Source organism: Henckelia pumila, chromosome 3 (assembly GCF_033568475.1).
Source record: "Henckelia pumila isolate YLH828 chromosome 3, ASM3356847v2, whole genome shotgun sequence".
Classification (NCBI taxonomy): Eukaryota; Viridiplantae; Streptophyta; class Magnoliopsida; order Lamiales; family Gesneriaceae; genus Henckelia; species Henckelia pumila.
In genome coordinates, this window is record NC_133122.1 from 38,478,602 (window position 1) to 38,499,063 (window position 20,462).

At 31.4% G+C, this 20,462-nt stretch overlaps 2 protein-coding genes across 4 annotated transcripts; both read left to right on the forward strand.

Annotated features, from left to right (window-relative positions):
* The first annotated feature begins 4,817 nt into the window (after positions 1 to 4,817).
* LOC140886667 (zeatin O-xylosyltransferase-like) lies at positions 4,818 to 7,229 on the forward strand. Of its 3 annotated transcripts, none has more exons than XM_073293384.1 (2): positions 4,818 to 4,956; positions 5,411 to 7,229. In XM_073293384.1, exon 2 carries the CDS (start codon positions 5,527 to 5,529, stop codon positions 6,982 to 6,984), a length of 1,458 nt encoding a protein of 485 aa, XP_073149485.1. In that variant the 5' UTR covers positions 4,818 to 4,956; positions 5,411 to 5,526; the 3' UTR covers positions 6,985 to 7,229. The 3 variants fall into 3 exon arrangements, with proteins under 3 accessions (XP_073149485.1, XP_073149483.1, XP_073149486.1); XM_073293382.1 differs by having other exon boundaries at positions 4,830 to 4,956; positions 5,129 to 7,229; XM_073293385.1 differs by having other exon boundaries at positions 4,830 to 4,956; positions 5,489 to 7,229.
* A 7,640-nt stretch (positions 7,230 to 14,869) lies between these two features.
* LOC140886668 (protein MIZU-KUSSEI 1) lies at positions 14,870 to 16,067 on the forward strand. The gene has a single exon (XM_073293386.1). It carries the CDS (start codon positions 15,049 to 15,051, stop codon positions 15,892 to 15,894), a length of 846 nt encoding a protein of 281 aa, XP_073149487.1. The 5' UTR covers positions 14,870 to 15,048; the 3' UTR covers positions 15,895 to 16,067.
* The last annotated feature ends 4,395 nt before the right edge of the window (positions 16,068 to 20,462 follow it).

Consider the following 20,462-nt stretch of genomic DNA (forward strand, 5'->3'; position numbering starts at 1 on the left):
TTTGAAAATCGATGTGGTCTTCATACGGATGTATTTATGTTAATCAAATGAAAAATACGTGTTTTTCTTTATATTCAGGTCTTGGATAATTGATTTAAAACGCGGGATGACGTTTTTGTTGATTTTTTTTTAAAAAAAGATATGCTTTTTTATGGATTTTCTAAAATATGGTGTATTAGACGCTTACATTACATATGATCAATATTGAAGTCTGAACTTAGTCTCATTCCATAGTCTTTTGAGTTTTTGGGATGATATTTTTTTAGGACTGGGTATTAACATGAAATTAACAATTTGCAGGTGTGAGATGAACTACAATCTCTTTTGATATTTTATTTCATCTAATACGAAAATTATATTAAATACTATCATCCCACTTAACTTCTCATTCAATTTGAGTTTTTATTTATCTACGTGTTAAAATTAGTGTTTTAAAAAAACTGATCAAATCGATTGGTCGATCAAAAACCGATCACGAGCCACTCTAGACCAATATTAGAAATTGTTTTTACAGTCCAATCGGTCAAAATTGGTCAAATTCATTCAAGAACCGATGGGATCCGCCTATTTTTTATATTTAAAAGTTTAAAATTTTATTTTTGATTATATATATATGATAATTTTAAACTTTGTTTAAAATATTATTTTCAGTGTATTTGAGGTTATTTTGATTTGTTTTTTGTTTAAAAATTATATATAATTAAATTGATATTTTGATTATATATATTGTTGTTCAGATTTTTTAAATTTTGGTAACGTTGAATGAAATTGATTTTTTTAGATATTTTAATTATATATACATATTTAAGATATTTAAAATATATTAATTTCTATTTTATATAATAATATAACAATATTCCAGTCTGATAGTACGATCAAACCATTTGGTACAAATTCATCGGTCCGATTTTGAAAAACCGATTGAAATATTAGATCCTCCAAAGATGAAAGTAACTCTCCAAAAAAAAAAAAAAAAGCCTAGAAAACCGTATGACATAATGACTTTTGAGGTAGTGGTCTAGTGGACAACTTATTGTCTGATAAAAGAGATCAAAAAGTCTCAAAAAAAAAAAAAAAGTCTCAAAACTTGACTCTACAGTCTACAACGGTCCTCAAGCCCCCAACCCATCACCAGCTTTAAAGGCCAATTTGGGCTATTTCATATTCTTTATTGTTTTGATAGTCCCCTATTTCATCTTTTAGTTCCCAAAATAAAGGGGGACCCAAAACCAAAAGGATCACTGATCAGCATCTTTTTCTCCATAGACAACATTTCTAACGTGTATATTGATCCATGCCCTTTTGTCTCCACATTTTTGAGTCATCACATAAAAAGATTGAATAATTTCGTATAAACTTTTGGCTAGGCTATTAGAGTTGGTCGATTATGTTTCATACCAGAAAAAGCGGTGTAATTTTAATTATCGATCAAAATAATCAATTATTTTTACGCGAAAAAATCAACGAAAAATCTAGTTTAAAATCCTATGGAATCAGCTTCATGGATTTTCGATTCGGCATTGCTTTAGAATGGCCAACCGTGTAGCCCACGAACTTGCTTCTAGGGCCTTTTGTGCAGGGCATATTTTTGTGCATAATGACTGTAGCCCCTTATTTTTGCGTTCTTTTGTTAACTCTGACTTGGTTGGCCTTTAATACATTTGTTTGTTTGTTTTTTTTTTTAAAAGAAGAAAAAACTCCATCAACCATACACTAATAATAATAAAGTGAAATATATCATCAATGTCTTATAAATTGTATGGATTGTTGCTTTAGCTTAGCAATATAACTTTTTATTAATGGGAGTCGGGTAACTTGATTTTTATCAAAGGAGTCCAAACCGCTGGCCCAAAAGGCCCATAGCAGAGACCGGACTTATAGTCCAATTGATCTCACTTGCCTGTCAGATTTTTATTATTGAAGTCCGAACCAGTGGCCCAAAAGACCCATATCAGATACCGGACTTGTAATCCAATTGATCCCCAAAGGCCCATAGCAGTGACCGGACTTCTTGTCCAATTGATCTTAGTTGTCAGTCAACAGACGGAAAATCGAGTTTGATTACTCCCCTCGGCCCCTCCTCCTTTGTAATAATTAAAAAAAATGCTATTGAAATCTTTGTAAAGTATTTGTACTTGGGTCCAGATATGGTGAAGATAATGATTATAAGAGCATGTACAAGGGTCGGTCAAGTGGAGCGATCAAGCCCACTTGACCGGCCCACTTCATCACCTCGCCCTTCCAAGGGGCGAGGATACCGCACGCGGAAGTTTTCGCGTGTGGTAAAAAAGGTGGACCCCTTCCGCGTGGTGAAGCTCACCATTTAATAAAATTTTTTTTTTTTAAAAATAAACGGCCAGATCTTTCTGGCCGTTTGAAGATCAAAGGGCCAGAAAAATCTGGCCCTTTGATCTTAAAAAAAAAAAAAGAAAAAGGAAGTTTTAAAAAAAAAATGGTTGGGATGATCTGGCCGTTGAAGATCAACGGTCAGATCAATCCCAGCCTATTTTCTTTAAAAAAAAATATTAAAAAAAAATTAAAAAAATCTGATTTTTTTTTTTATATTCTGAAAAAGTACAAACGGTAATATTTTTTAAATTCAAGCATTCTTCTATAAATAGGTTTGGATGCATCTCATAAAATTCACAATTTCTACTACTTGAATTCCAAAAATTCTATATTCTCAAACTTTCATTATATTTTCAATCCAATTTCAAAAATGGATTCATGAAAAAATAATAATCTCAATACTCCTTCACCAAATAATTCTCAATTCACCGACGATCAAATGTTGAGTTTTATGTTCAACCAAACTCAATTCTCCCAAAATCCCATCGAAATATCGCCTCCTACCTTTGAAGCCCCGTCTACTAAATCTAGAAGGAAAGGAAAAAATATTGTCGTTGGCGATGGTGGTGAAGGCATTAGAAGGAAACCTTGGACGAAGGTTGAAGATGAACGTCTCGCAAAGTCATGGTGCAACGCTTCAACCAATCCGGCACTTGACAATGATCAAAGCAACTCGAGGTTTTGGGGATTGGTTTGGAATGAATATAACCATGAGCTACCAAATGGATGGAAAATACGCTCATCGGACAACATGCGGCAACATTGGAATGATGTTTCAAAACGAGTGTTCGCCTTCCAAAACAAAATAAGCGAACTTGAAGCACTCAACCAAAGCGGATCTTCATTTGATATGAAGGTATGAATTCATAATTTTTTTAAATTTTAATTCAACATTTTCGAACTTGTTTCTTTTTGTTTTGTTTAGTATGCTCAAGCTCAAACGATGTACGAACAAGATCATAACCATCCATGGTCCGATGAGAAAGCTTGGTTAGTGTTGAAGGATCAACCAAAATGGAAGATATGGTCGTTCGATAAATTCGTAGGAGGTTCGACGAATGCTACGAAGAAGCTTAAGAATAATGATGGTGAATCATCTCCATCTTCTTTCTCCACACCATCTGACACACAAACCGGCGAAGAAGGAGATGATGTGCAAGAAGTGAGCAAAACCACTAGGTCGATGGGACGGAAGGCCTTCAAAAGGGCAATGAGAGGAGAATGATCGAAAGATATAAATATGGTGGAAATGTTGAAAACAATACATGAAGTAGAAAAAAAAAAGGGATGAAGAGAATGACTGCTTTGACAAAAGAGCATTATGCAACAATGACTCAAAATATGGAAAAAAAAGTTCGAAATGAGGATGATGGAACACGAGATGAGGGTGAGGGAGCAAGAAAGAATGGAGAGAGAACAAGAAAATCGAATCATGGAAAAAGATGTTAATGATCCAAGGCTCACTGACATTCAGCGTCAGTACTACATGAAGATGCAAGAACAAATTCTTCGAAAAAGATTCAATTAGTAATTTATTTCAGTGCTATCTCATTATATTTTATTCGGTTGTAATCCTTTTAAATTTATTGTATTTTTTTTATTTTTTGTATTTTGTTATTGTGTGTAATCTTTATTTCGAGTGATTTTATATTTCAAGTAAGTTTTAAATTTTAATTATGTGTATTTTAAATTTATTATATTTATGTTCAATTTTATTATGTTTAAAAATATTAAATATAATTAAATAATAATATTTAATTTTTTATATTTATGTTCATTTTTATTATGTAATTATTAAATTTAATTATGTATATTTTTAATTTGTTAATTGTATTTTTATTATGTTTTAAAAACATTATTTAAATAGTTTAAAAAATAATATTTTAACATCACCACTACAACATCACCATATCATTGTAGAAATGTACAATGAAGTTATCAACGCTGACATCATCATGCGATCAAGTTACCAACTTGACCACACCAACTTTCTCACATCCTTGTACATGCTCTAAAAGAAGGTATTTTACGGGCTATTTCTTATAATTGGTCAAGGTGGACTATTGAATCCGATGCTTCCACTGTGATTGAACAAATTTTCAAGTGTTCACCTTTTGCTATGGAAGAATTGCTAGTTCGTTCTATTCAAGAGCTGCTTTTGCAACACCCTATAGCTTCTATTGATCATTGTCCAAGGAGAAGCAAATTGAGTTGCTCATGTTTTGACATCTAAGACTTTGTATAGTGATTGCTTTTTTGTGTTTTCTGATGTCTGTCCAGCGTTTTTTGGTAGATTTGTAATCCGCGATCGCAACTGAGTTTTATATATATCTTCTTGTTTTAAAAAAAAAAAAAATTCAAAAGAAAATATTTGAGAAATCAAACATAAATTGACTTCATTGTACCGACATTCAATCGACGCGTGGCTCATGCTATTGAAATCTTTGTAAAATTCAAAAGAAAATATTTGAGAAATCAAACTTAAATTGACTTCTTGTATCGGCATTTAATCGACGCGTAGCTCAAGTTCACTGGCAAGGTAGCTTTATCTTGGTGGGTTGAAGTTTTTCCTCCGATCTCCTTCACGGAAACTGAAACATCACTCTGGTAAACTCAATAGTTATGATTCATCGTCTTCTTTGTTTTTAAATTTTGGGCAACAGTAGCTTGCCCAGAAGACCATGGAGTCTTCATCTTAATTCTCTGTATAATTCATGTGCTAGCATCGTATATTTTTGGATTGGTTTTGACACTTTATATGCTTTATCATGAATTTAAGGTGATTTTTATGCACTCCAAATGATGTTGCGTGGCAAAGTTTGAAATGTAAGTGAAGGGTTTGGTTCAGAAGGGCTCCATTTTCGTCATTATTGTGTCGAGCCGAGTTCAATTACTTGCTTAGTCTAGCTTGAGCTCGAACATGCTTGAATCGATCTGGGAAGCTATTGTTTGATGTTTTTTTCCTGGGATTTGATTTGATTCGATTTGATTGGTTTGTGCCCTCACTTTTTAAAGACAAAGGATGCAGTATGTTTTTAAGAAATGCCCATTTCGATTGTAGATTTGCCATTTTACTCCAGCCAATAATCGGACTCGAATTTCGGGTTGGACTTTTGAGTAGTGGAGTGATCACCTTCAGGTCAAAGGAGGACTCAATTTCAATCAAGTGACAAAAAGATGCAATCTTCAATTGGTAGCTCCAAAGATCATCAAGAAAATGATTATTGTACCATCACTGAACCAACTCAAGTTGTTGTGATGATGGTGCCATTTCCTGGCCATGGACATCTCAATGTGTTCCTGCAACTCTCCTGCATTATATCCCGGTACCAGATACCGGTTCACTACCTCAGTTCGGCAATCCACATCCGTCAAGCCAAAGCTCGTGTCAATGGCTTGAACCCATCGGATGTCGCCAATATCCAGTTTCACGATATCCCAACGCCGTCATTCGCCTCTCCTTCCCCGGATCCCAACTCTTCGAACAAATTCCCTTCACAGCTCCAACCAGCATTCGATGCCACACTGCAACAAAGAGAACCGGTGGGTGACTACATGAAAGATCTGTCATCAAAATATAAAAGAGTTATCGTTATTCATGATGTTGTCATGGCGTATGTGGTTCAGGATGTTGCTTTGATCTCTAATGCAGAATCCTATGCATTACACTGTATCTCAGCTTTTTCTCAGGCCACTCTTGTCTGGGACCAAATGGGCGTACCATTCCCGATAAAATTCTCGAAAGAGTTGCCGTCTTTCAAAAACAGCGCAACAGAGGAGATCCTGCATTTTATGTCTTTCCAGACTGAGCCATATAAGTTTAGATCTGGAGACATCTACAACACCTGCAGAGTGATGGAAGCCCCTTTTTTGGATCTATTAGCAAAGGAGGAGGTTGCCGGGGATAGAAAGAGTTGGGTAGTAGGACCTATACTTCCTCAGAAAGCACTCTCCTCGGCACAGAAATTTGATACCCAACACAAGTGTTTAAAATGGCTTGATAAGCAGGAGCGAAGATCCGTTATCTACGTAGCTTTTGGCTCGACAACTACACTATCGGATGAAGAAATAAAAGAGCTAGCATTGGGATTAGAACAAAGCAAGCAAAAGTTCATTTGGGTACTGAGGGATGGCGACAAAGGAAACATCTTCGAAGGAGGAGACGTTAGACAAGCGGGGCTACCTGAAGGGTTCGAAGAACGGGTGGAAGGGGTGGGAATTGTGGCGAGAGATTGGGCACCACAGCCACAAATCTTGGCGCACCCATCTACTGGTGGGTACTTGAGTCATTGTGGGTGGAATTCGTGTATAGAAAGTATAGCAATGGGGGTGCCTATGGCAGCCTGGCCTATGCATTCAGAACAGCCAAGAAACACTTTGTTGATAACTGAAATACTGAAAATAGGGATTGCTGTGTGGGAGTGGGCTGATAGCGAGCAGCCTGTGAAAGCGGCCACTATTGGGAATGTGATTCGAAGACTAATGGCGTCGGAAGAAGGGGATGAGATTAGACGTAGGGCGCAAGAGTTGGCTGCTGCTGTTGGACAAGCAACTGCAGAAGGCGGTGTTTCTCGACTCGAGTTGGACTCCTTTATTGCTCATATCACCAGACAAGATGATATGATTCCAGCATAGTTATTTAGGGTGAATTGGCAAAACAAGGAAACGTTGTCTTCTCGGTGTATTAAGCTCCATCGTGTTCTTGTAATAAAAGCATGTTAGGCATGTAGCATATCTTGTGTGTGGCAACAAAAATAACCATGATCATATAATTTTTCATATATCGGCAGATCTCTATGTACAAAAGTAACTATAAATCTTGTCACATTTCATGCATGTGAAGTAAATCTTAATACAAAATATAAATTTATATGTCGAGATTAATTGTGTGAAATATAATGATGTTAAAATATTTTTTAAATTCAAAGTCGAGTTTTTCCCTTGTGTTTTGTTTTGTTTTGTTTTTTTTAAAAAAGAATGGTGTTAAGGGGAAATGGTACATTGAGAAATAAAATTTGATATGTCTTTGAAGATCCGAATTAGTTTTAGTATAAAGGTATCGATCTTTATAGTATGTATAGATATTATAATATTATTGATGCCTTACTTTTTTGTTAGTTCTAAATTGTCAAAGTAATATAGAGAAAAATTGTTAAAGTAATATATAATTTGAGTGCATATAAAAATTCGAAGTGAATCAAGCTTTTCGGCTATAAAATGTATTTGGAGCTCATGGGCTCAAAAAGAGATGATGGGGAAAAGGACCTGGCAAAGTCACTAATAATGTTCCAGTTACATTTAAATATTGATTCAAAAAAAAATCAAAATTTTTATATTTAAATATTCTTTTGATATGTTTTTTTAGTGTTTATTTTAATTTCTATTGTATTGATACGCGGCCATGAAAAGCTATTAAAATTATAAAAATCTAAGTAATTATGAGGACATATATTAATTATTAACATAAAAATATTTCTTTTCTAACTCTTGGAGGGCAGAGAGGGCAGCAGGATTCTTATATTCGAGATAGATTATAATCAAAACTGACTAATTATTTTTAAAAAATTATGTAATAATTGTGATCCTCGATCAATAATATTATTCAGTTGTGGAATGTACGGCGTAATATTTTATTTGAGTATTTAATCAAATATCGGGTATTGATATAGTATAAAAATCAAAATCTCATTATTTTATGTAGATTCTCAAGTATAATTTTATAGTCCAATGATTATTAATTCTCTTTGACATTTTTTGGTTTGATGTATTATTAATCTATGTATAACTTATCCAAATAAATTTCGCCTTATTTTCGTCATATTATTTATCTATTTATTAATTAATAATTTTACATCAATTAAATCAAATAAATTATAATTTATTCATCAAATCAAATAATGTATTAACTATTTTTTCTTATTTATTTTTAATTTACATTATATTACTTATTTATGGATTACTTATCCTATCACTCAAACCAAACGGTGCTATATGTCCATAATACCTAACATACATTATCATCATCATACAATATTATATCTGTTTTTCCATGATACTTTATCATAAAAACTAAAGGATAGTCTATAACTCTATATTCTTAAATTTCACCTTTGATATGGCGCCCCAACATATGAGATTGCTTCCATGAAAATGCTTGTGCTTAGATTGTTTGATTTTAGTTTATGGATTTTAAATTTATTGACTTGCTTGGATTGATAAAATCGAACTGAATTTCAAATTGAGACGCGTATACATATATTTCTCCAGTTTTGCTTGGATTAATCAATGATAATATTACTCATGAACTTAAAAAGTTTGGCCACAAAACAATGAAGTGTGTTGTTTTTTTCTTTCTTTCTTTATTTTTTTTTTAAAATAATCTTTTGATTAAAGAAGATTTTTCAAAACTAAACTTATGACATTTATAATTAAGAATGAAATTTTATTTAAAATATATCTTGAGCAAATATGGCTAAATCGTTACGCTTACAACAAACTTAAAACTAATGTAATTCACCGTAAAAAAAAAACTAATATAATTCTAATCAAAATCCAATGGAAATCAAACTATGTAGTGGTCTAGTGGATGTATTCGCCCCAAATCAACCCACTTTCTTGAAATCTATCTATATATAGATACAAAACAAATTTATGAGTTCAAAATCATCATCAACATTTCATCAAAAACTAACTATTATATCTTCACAAAAAATCCAATCCTTAGCAGATTTTTTTTCAATTAATAACAGATGTTTGTGTTAGGAAGGATTTGCATTGAACGTACCATATTTTCTCCCCTTTTGATATTATATTTGAATATATTTTCGAAGAAGAAGAAAAATTAGGTAGAGGCGGGATTTGGCAGCCTAGCTAGGAGGAGTGGCCGCAATTCGCAAACATGTAGTGCATCGTAATTAAAATATCTTTTTGGGCTCTCTATTAAACTTTGTTTCGGAACGATTGATTCACTCGATTAATATCAGGTACGAGTTTGATTTCACTGTATATTACTCAGGTCAATTTAGTTAACATTATAAGCCATTGATTCTATGGACGGAGCCACCCTTGGACTAGGGTGGGCTCTAGTCCCACCCACTTTTTTTTATAGCTTTAATTTTTTTTTTAAAAAAAAATTAAAAATCAGTCCCAGGCAAAAAAAATAAAAATTGAACACTTCATTTTATATTTTTGGTTGGTTTATTGTTTTAGATTTTGAAATTATGTGATTTTGAGTTATATTCGACAACTCTAATTTTTTTTTAATATTTAGTTTCGATAATATTGACTTAATTATGATATATATGAATTTTTAAGTTTAGATTTTTACCCTAAAAACTATTGTTACGAATTTTAGGAAAAATAAATCAATTGGTTGAAAATTGAAATCTTTGAGAATATTCCCTTTGCAATTATTATTTAGCTTGTATTGCAATTTTTATAGTTAGAATAACAGAAGATTGAATAATAATGAAATTTGAAAAATGATCGTTTGTTATAATTTTTTAGGATGATTGAAATTTTTTGGTTATATATTTCAGGAAATGAAGAAAATAAAAATTTAAAAATTATTTTAAACCAAAAGAGTAGATATCAAGATGTCACATCAATTACATTATAAGGTGAGCAGAAAATATCAATTTCAAACGAAATAACCTACCTAATTGAATTCATCTGAAAAATTGGTTCAGTTTATTCAGAAGTTCAATTTTATATTTTAAAAAATTGGTTATGTCGCCTTGGTTTGGATTATAATATAAGAGTAATACTCCTGTGAGACAGTCTCATACGTGAGACGGGTTAATCATACCCATATTTACAATAATAAGTAATACTTTTGGCATAAAAAGTAGTACTTTTTAATGGGTGACTCAAATAGGAAGTCGTCTCACATAATTAACCCATGAGACCGTCTCATGGGAGTGTTTGTCATAATATAATACTTTTGCTACTGAACAACCATAATATTTATAAAAAAAATTAAATATTGTATTTCTAAATAAAATTGTATTGAATAATAGAACTAAACTTGAAAATATATTTTTTAATAAATAATTTAAATTTATTTAATTAAATTTAACTACAAATTTTTTTTAAGTAAAATTGATTTTTTTTAAAAAAAATTCTAAAAGATCGAAATAACTTAATTTGGTTATTGATCAAAATAATAGATTTTTTTTTGTTTGATTTTTTTTTTTGTCTTCGCAGTAAAGTTCGATCGGTTCATTTTATCGAAAAAAATATTAAATTCGATTCTAGAAAATTCGATTCTATTTTAACTCAATTTTCACTCATATATTGTTTAACACGAGTGGAGCCAGTCCTAATTAATTTTGAATCCCGGCTCCTCCCCTAATTGATTCGATTCGATGCAACCTTTGAGACAATCTTCAAGGTAAACCTGGCCATGGGCCGGGTCCGGTTCAACAAAAGACCGACCCACCCGTGGCCGATTACGTTTTAGTTCGTGGAACCAGGGTTTCCGGGCCGGGTCCGGTCCGACCCTTGTTTGTTTTAAAAAATTATTTTTAAATGAATATTTAACGTATAAAATTGATTTTAAAAAATAAATCTTTGCAGAATTGAACTTATAAAAACTCTATCAAATATTTCATTATCTCAATAAAAAAATAAATTACATTTATTCAATAAAAAGATATATAACATTTCAACTTTTAATATTTTATGTAAAAAAATATATATTTCATTTATAAAAATATATATATTTCATTTCATTATATTTAATTACATATTTACATTCACTCGCATTTCATTATATATTAAATATATATAAATAATTTTTTTCTAAAAAAAAAAAGCTAACTTATCGGGTCGACCCATCCTACGGTACCTAACGGGTTGGACCTGCCGGTTCCAACTCAACCGATTGATTTCGGGTCAAATCCGTTGATCCGATTGACCGACTTGTTGACCACAGGCCGAGTCAAGGTTAGACCCGACCGTTGGCCTGATCTACTTTCAGGTTAATGCAGTACACCATATATGAAAAATAATATGCAACTCATTATATATCATGATTAAATATCTCAAGGCCAGGATCGAACAAATCCATTGCAAACTAGGGAAGGTACTTACAATGTTGTTCTTTAGGTGGAGAAATAATCCACGTGTCAACAAAATTTCTATGGATCTTTGCAGTCAAATATTTGGTAGGCCACCAGTTCAATAATAAATTATTAGCATAATCGCACACACGCATCATGTGTATAAAATCATATAATATATTTAATATTGTATGTTATATATAAATTTTATTTTTTCGATAATATTTAAATTTTTATTCATTTATAAAATAATATAAAAACTAATTTTAAATTATTTATCAATTTATCTTATATATAATGTTTAACTGAAAAAATATGGAAATTTAAAAAAATAAATAAATAAAAATAAAAATAATATTTATATCACAAAAGGACAATTTCGGCAAATGAAAAGATGGTGTCTAAGGGGGAAAGACTGCGTTTACTTGCCTTGATAAATAAAGGATTACATAATTAATATCAACTAATCCTATATTTATTTGCAAAATTGAAAATGAGTATAAATCTTCTGGCCCGTTAATGATAGGATTCACAAATGATTTTTAGTCATAAATTTTTCATGGGATTATAAATCTTTATAAGGTGAGAGAGTTAAATTTTTTTATCCATCCAACTAAACATATTATTATTTATCCATAACTACTCTATATCCTATCAAATTATCTTAATAATCAAACTTTAATCCATTTTTGCTTAATCCCATCATTTAAAATAAACACAGCTTTAATATAGAGGGATATATATATATATAAATAATAATAATAATTGGTACTCAACCTAGCTATAGACTAGCCCACAAATTTGGAACCGGCCCGAATTGGCCAAAAATTAATATATTTAATTCTAAACCCCTAATTTTAATTCGGTGTCCTCTATTGAGAACCCTAGTAAGTGGAGTATATCTAATCCTAAGCATCTTTAGATTTGCCATTCCAAATGGTTGGGGACAAAATGACCTCTCAATGCATATGCACTAACTTTATATATTTTTCATTGACTTTCGTAATCAACAACGTCATTTTTACGTCACTTTCATCTGAATTATTTTAAGTGACAATGAAAGATAATGTATCATATTATATATATGTTCTAAGTCACTGCCTGAGGTGATCGTCGCGTCGTTATTTATAAGGTCAACTTTTTTCCATTTATCATGAATATAGGTTAGAGACAACGATTTGATTATATATATTAGTTATCAATGCACACGTAATGTAATGTATGTGCAACATAATAAAAAGACAATCTAAATTTTTTTTGAAAAAAGTTAGAAATACAAAAGATACATATATCGAGAATAAATTAATAAGTTGATATGCGGTTCTTTTAAATTTTAAATTAAAAATGATCATGAATGCTATCGGATAATAAAGAGAGTGTAATTTTGATATGGACTATTTTGTCAATAAAAATGAATGAGTATATTTTTTTAAAGATGAATATATGAAATTTGATTTTAGTATCACTTTTACGGACCAAATCGGTTAATATATATATATATATATATATATATATATATGTCTCAAGCTTTATATGTAATATAATATAATATATATACTCCATTCGTTCAGGTAATATGTTTCAAATTTTTTTCGAAATGATTCGTAAGATGAAAATTTTGAGGAATAATCTGAAATGTATTGTAAATTATGGCACTTTCTGCTGAAATTATTATTAATTTAATTTAAATTAAGTTTTTATAATAAATTCGAAAACACCATAAAAATGGTAAAATATATATATATATATATATATACACACACAAATTATAATTTATAAAAAAAAAAGTAATAAAAGGGTGTATAATAATTTCAGGGGGGCCTGACCATGAAGAAGATCATTGTCGAGGAAGCTATGCACGTGTATCATTGATAGTGGCTTGCGGGGCCGTCAGCAATGAGCATATTAAAGAAAGAAGAAAGAAAACTAGCATCCGAAATATTTGGTGCTCTTTAAATTTAGGGTTAAATTATATAAGCTAGTTCTATAAAATCCCCAAACTGTTGACAATTATAAACTAGTTTGTTTTTAAATCTTGAGCACGTATACCGAAACACATTTAGAATTAAGGATGTTTGTGATCAAGATTTGAAAATACAAAAATGTACTCCCTCCGTCTCAAATATATAGTCTTATTTTTTTTCACACAGATTAAGAAAAAATTATTGAAAAAGTAAATTTTATACAAAATTCCTATTTTATCCCTATTTAATGTATTAAAAATGATTGTACAATTTTCAAGGTGTAGTTAATAGAGGTATATTAGTAAAGGAGTGTAAAAAAATATTACTAAATATGACATATGACTATATATTTGGGACAACAAAAAAAAACGTGAACTATATAATTGAGATGGGAGAGTATGTACTCATGGTTAGAAAACATGCAGAATTAATAGATTTTTTTTTTCGAATTAAATAATATATGCAATTAACCTTTAATTTTAATATTATGTTTTACATTTTTCTTTTGTAACGCTTATAATATTAATTTTAATATTAAATTAAGCTGTAACCAGATCAAATCTAATTTGTAATCAAAATAATGAATTATATTATAGTTTGTAAGAGATTCAATTTATCCGTTTGGTAGCCTATATTATTAATATGTGTATAACTTATCCTATCAAATCTCACGTTCTTCTCATAATATTATTTATCCATCTATCAATTGTTTATCTTACATCTCACGTTCTTCTCATAATATTATTTATCCATCTAGCAATTGTTTATCTTACATCAATCAAATAATCAATTATTTATCTTACATCAATCAAATTATTTAATTTAAATTACTATATTACCCCTTATAAATAATATTATTTATATTTTATTTATTGTTAAAAGGGTAAAATGGTAATTTATTATTTTTAATATAAAATTTTATCAATCAAAACAATAAATTATAAATCATCAATCAAATCAAATATTATATTCACTATCGTTTTTTATTTATTTTTTATTACATTATATTACTTATTTATGTATTATTTATCTCATCATACCTACCATACCTACCAAGCGGTACCTTATGTCATTAGATATTGTACTTACAACTTACTAATCAAAATTCGAATATATTAGTTTGTCAAAAAAAATGACAAAAACTCATATGAGACAGTTTCAAGGGTCATTTTTTAGTGACGGGTCTCTTATATGGGTTATCCATTAAAAAGTATTATATTTTATGCCAAAAATATTACTTATCATTATAAATATGGGTAGAGTTGACTAGTCTCACGGATGAAACCGTATCAAAAAAAATGTTACTCTAAAAAAAAATCCAATATATTAAATATTTTTTAAAAATCTAAATTGAATAATTTGATAAAACTTATAGGCTAGGTAATGAGTGTAATTGAAATGATGATAATGACGAGCACAAACCTCCATAGTTCACCTTTATATATATATGTATATATAATGCTCCTTTGCCACCATTTTCCTTTACATTTCACTCAAAAGACACTTTTTTTTTTCTTTTTTTTTTTTTTCTGGTGAAATTTGGATGATCAAATATATTTCGCCATCTCCAAAAATCTTGATTCAGTACCTGATCTAAAATAATCATTTCCACTACTTTGTGCTCATAATTTCAGCATCAATTTATATATATACTGTTTAGATTCGGATCGAAGATGAGACATGAACGAGTTGTTCCAAGAAATCTTCCAAGAAACAGTAGCTGCACAAGCACCAGCAAGATCATCCCTGCAAGCTACGTTAGATCGGCGACGTTCCCAGTCAGCCCCGAAATCTCCGACGAGTTACACCACCGCCGCCCTCTGGTCCCGCCGGATTCCGGTGTCTTCCACCGTCTCAACAGAACTCGCGGCGGTATTGTCTCCACCTTCCTACGTTCTCTCCTCTCTTTCATCTCATTCCCCTCCATGATTCTTCCCTCTTGCAAATGGCTCTCAATACCGGGAACCCACCTCTCCGCGGCCACCCCGTCTCTGGGGAGGAAGGTCACCGGAACGCTGTTCGGACACCGCCGCGGCCACGTCAGCTTCTCCGTGCAGGACGACCCACGGTCGGAGCCGGTTCTGATAATCGAATTCGCGGTTTCCACTTCGGCGCTCGTGAAGGAGATGTCCTCCGGGCTGGTGAGGATAGCCTTGGAGTGCGAGAAGGGACCGCCGCCGCCGTCGCGCGGCGGAGGGAGATCATCGGCGGCGCGCCTGTTCGGAGAGCCGGTGTGGACTATGTACTGCAACGGGAGGAAGTGCGGCCACGCGGTGTCGAGAGTGTGCACGGAGTCGGACTGGCACGTGCTGAGCACCGTGCAGAGCGTCTCCGTCGGGGCGGGGGTGATCCCGGTGGTGGACGACGGCAGGAAAGGCGGCGCGTGGGAAGGTGAGTTGCTTTACATGAGGGCGCGATTCGAGCGAGTTGTGGGGAGCCGTGACTCGGAAGCTTTTTACATGTTGAATCCCGACGGTAATGGCGGGCCAGAACTCAGTATTTTTTTGCTTAGAATTTGATTTTTTAGAAAAATAAAATAAAAAATATATAATATATAGGTTACTTTGGATATTTGTAATTTATGTATGGTGGTTTGTATGATAATTAATAATATTGTTAATTAAATTAAGATATTTGAATTATTGAATGAGTTTAAGGACAATGTACTTTGAGTTTTATATACTTTAATAGATGCTTGCATGCTTTAATTATTATGTCACTTTAATTGACTCGGTTAACATTATTGCATTATTGAAGAGTCTTCTACACTAGCTAATTTTAATCCATTCTTTTCTCTTATTTATATCCCAAAGTTTTGTAACACATGATTTTCACACACATATATTCTAGCTTTACACATAAATGAAACGACACGATAAAAAAGTTTGGTAGTTTGAACATATTCGATTTCGAATCTTGTATTATCTATTTTACTTGATAAGTTATTTGTTAAGTAAATAGTAATATGATAATCACATAAACTTCTATAAGATCATATATCTTATGAGTTAATTTTATAAGACGAGTTTCTCATTTTTGATATGTTCTGAATTATGAAAAAAATATTTTTTTATAACATAAATATTATTTTACATTGTAATTATGGATCGAGTGCTTCAGTAATTAGGAAATTATACATGTGCAAAAGTCTTAGTTTTGAACTTGCAAGGGATGCATATATGGTCCATGAGTTGCATGCGCCGTTTTATTAATTCCCAATTAAAATTTTGCATTTTGTTTACTTAATTGTGTTGTTGGGATGTGTCACGAGGTTGCTATAGCATGAACTTTGAAGTGAAAAATATTAACAAAAAGACAAAGGGAAAAGATAAGAATGACTATAATTTAGTAAGATTAATATTTGGATGGAACTGTTCAATGAACAGCTGCGATATATGTCATCGAGAAAATACTATTAAAAAAATTAAGTTTTTTAATTTTAATTTTCATTGTGGATTGACCATTTGGTTATTAAGTTAAATAAATATATAAGGAATATATATTTTTAAAATGTAACTTGATTACAATATTATTAATTTGAGTTATTAGGTTTAGTTTCATGGCTTAGTATAACACGGGATTAGGTTTACATCTATGTCACGCATGGTTACCAACATGCATTGAGTGGCAATATTTTTGAATTTTTTTAAAAAAATATAGTTCCCAAAAATCTAGGATTTAGAATGTCTATTGGTTTTTACAATTAATATTCTGGTAGAACTTTGATTCCTATTCAATTACACTGCATTTATTATTTTGCCAAAATTTTAATTTTGTTGTATCACAGTCCTACTACGTTTTCTCCATCATGGTATCTCCATATCTGAAGAGCTTTCGGGGGCGTTGCCCCCGAGCCTTAACAAGGTGGCTCTATCGATCCCCGTAATTTTCGCAGTGGCAAACATTATTCGTTCTCGCCAACTAAATTCCTACACATGTTCTAACGAGATTTCCTACTCTCGGTCTTCTCGACACACCACGCCCGAGAGTGGGAGACCTATGATGGGTTACACCTAAAAATTCAACTGGGCCTGAGCCTAATCATGAAGGTCAACTCCAAATATTTTTAAGGTTCAAGCTTATTTAAATATTATATATATTTAATTCAAGCAGACCCTGAATTCTACAAAAGCTCATAAGATGCTAAAGCCCGTGAAACTCTCCGAATATCTATAAATAGTTCAAATCACTTCATTATTAAGGTATACATACTTTCTTTAGCACTATAGCGCTCTACTCTTGATTATTATTCCTCGAGTAATCACTGACTTGAGCGTCGGAGTGTCTTCGTCGGGAACCCTCCTGGTTCCTCTGACTTTGTTTTGTGACGTAGGAGCAACCCACTGAAGATCTCCACCGAAAACATACAAGGATTTGTTGATACTCCAGACTTTGCGAAAGCAACGTGTCATATACAAGCGATTTTTGGTACATCAATACATAAGTAACTTGGTGTCTTTAATTCATCAATTACATAAATAGAATAAATAATTTATATTTTTCATGTCAATTCAAAATCCACTATATACAAAAAGAAAGGTTTCAAAATTCTATATAATTTTGAATTATAGTGAGCACAAATTTATTTACACTTTTTTCCCCATGAATTATGTAACTGAAAAAATTCCATCCAAACAGAATTGTCTCCTTTTGATTTATATTGTACCAAATATAAATTTCTTTTTTTAATTGAGCCATAATAATATTATAAGGCGCATAACTTTCAATATTGGCGTCTATTATCACAAATAAATTCAACAATGCCATTGAGTATAGCCAAGACTTGAAAAAGGAGCCTTGGTAGTTGCTATATAGTTGGAATGGAGAGAAGGATTAGAGGTGGATAAAAATATCGAATATTTTGTATATCGAAGTTATCGTATCGAAAAAAATATCGAATTTTCGGTATATCGAAGATTTTGGTACGGTACGGTACGGTACGGTACGGTAACGATATCAAATTTTTTAGTACGATAACGGTATGAATTTTGAAATTTTCGGTATATACGATATACCGAAAAAATAAAAATAAAATTTAATATTTATAAACAATAAATTTTAAAATTTTTAAAAATATAAAGGTTTTTTTCGACATAAAACGATATATATATATATATATATATATTTATAGGTGAATTCTACGTTATAACGAGTGAATTTCATATCGTGTAACAATAATCTTTGCCCCTTTGGATTGGTGTGGGCTCTCTCCAAATGTTTGAGCCTCGTACCAATTAATAGTGTATAGTCCACTTGTTGAAATTTAAGTAGAACGACTTGTCATTTTCCTACATTATTTACGTGTACGTGTGGGAGAAATCTTTAATTTTCTACAATGAGTGAAAAATTAATTAACAGATAAAATTTGAGGTGTTATGACTTTCAGATCTAAGTATCTCATATAACATGGATTTTAACTTATTATTCGATTCTTAACTAACTACTTCAAATTGTCGGCAATCTATCTATACATTAAACAACACCTGTTTACAGAGAGTTTTTAATCAAGGCTTCAATTGGATGGATAATTTTTTAAATTTATAGAAACTTTTAGATCAAAGAATTTAAAAATCATTGAATAATACGGCCTATTTTTGGTATTTAATTTGAAAATGTTCCAAGCAAAACGAACTAGAGAAACATATTAGATTTGAGAGTATGTCTTTTCTAGACAGTCTCAAAGATCGATCTATATCTTTGAGATGTGTCGAATCAGTTTTATTTATATATAGTGAAAAAAATATTATTTTTTTGCATAAAAACAATAATTTTACTATGTCGGGTTGAATAATAGATCCGTATCACAAATATTGACATATAAAAGATAGATTTTATCAATGAATTTGAATCAAAAGACTTGATGATTTTTCTCCGTGTTGTTGTAGACTTTGATTTTTTACATCTACCTCATGGGGAATGGTCTTGTTTTTTTGTCCGTGCTGTTGTAGACTTTTGCTAGGTTCTTCATTCTTCTTAAGCTTTTTATATAGTTGCTCTATATTATTTTCTCAAGTGTGTATGCATTTTATGTTTTAAGTTATGAAGCAGTTGGAAGAGGTCTTGGTATAATCCTCTCATTATTTACGTTTTATTTTGTACTATTTTCTTATGTTTTTTTTTGGATGGGAAACTTATAATTTTATACAATTACAATAATTCCAACCAAATAGAGAAATTTCCACACTTCCAAATAAACTAAGAGGAGAAGAAGAAGCAACACGAACAATGTTAAAAGCAATCAAATTTGACGTTCTTCTAACATGACGTAGCTCTTTGACTTGCGAATCATCCATAAGTTTGTGAGTTAGTTTGATACAAGTAATAAGGATCTGTCAACCCGTCGACGTGATTCTAAAAAATAGCATTCTCATTTTTAGCATAACAAAAAATAGTAATTAATGAGTAAAATTTCAAGGATCGATATATATGGGAGTAGTAGTGGGTGACAAGTCACGAGTCATTACGTTTTTTGGAAGCACTATGTTTGCACAATGGAGAAATTAACCACCAATCTTGAAATCCTATTTTCGACTAAATTAAAAAATTACACAACAATCTCGGATCCATACATGCAATCAGACTTTAATTTGCAAGAGGATCACGTATTTTACAACATCGCCCCACCAAAAAAAATGCATCTTTTAAATTTAGCACATTAATTTTATATGTACAAAACATTTATCAGAAATAATTAAGGGATTAAATGCATGGAAGACAAGTATTCCATGTGTGCCGCTTAATGCTAAATAAATGTATTGGTATTCTACAAGACGTGGCTTAATCTGGTTCATTCAGTGAGTTGAAATTTCGTAGATTTCTTGGGATTGCGGAAATTTCATTGTCGAGTGTAATTAACATTAAAAATTAATTAATGTTTTACCTAATATTTATCTTCTATATATACGATATATAATAATTAAAGATTATGTTTCTGCATACATTCAATGGATGGATGCATGCTTTGTGGCTCTACTGTGCAGTACTGAATTTATTTTTTTAAAAAATCTTATATATTAAATAAACACATCGAATAATTATTATACTCACAAAAACTCTTGTAACGTCGTATAACGAAATAATTTTGTAC

Excerpts from the sequence above, each read along its gene's own strand:
- LOC140886667 (XM_073293384.1), top strand. The coding sequence starts at position 5,527 with ATGCAATCTTCAATTGGTAGCTCCAAAGATCATCAAGAAAATGATTAT.
- LOC140886668 (XM_073293386.1), top strand. The coding sequence starts at position 15,049 with ATGAGACATGAACGAGTTGTTCCAAGAAATCTTCCAAGAAACAGTAGC.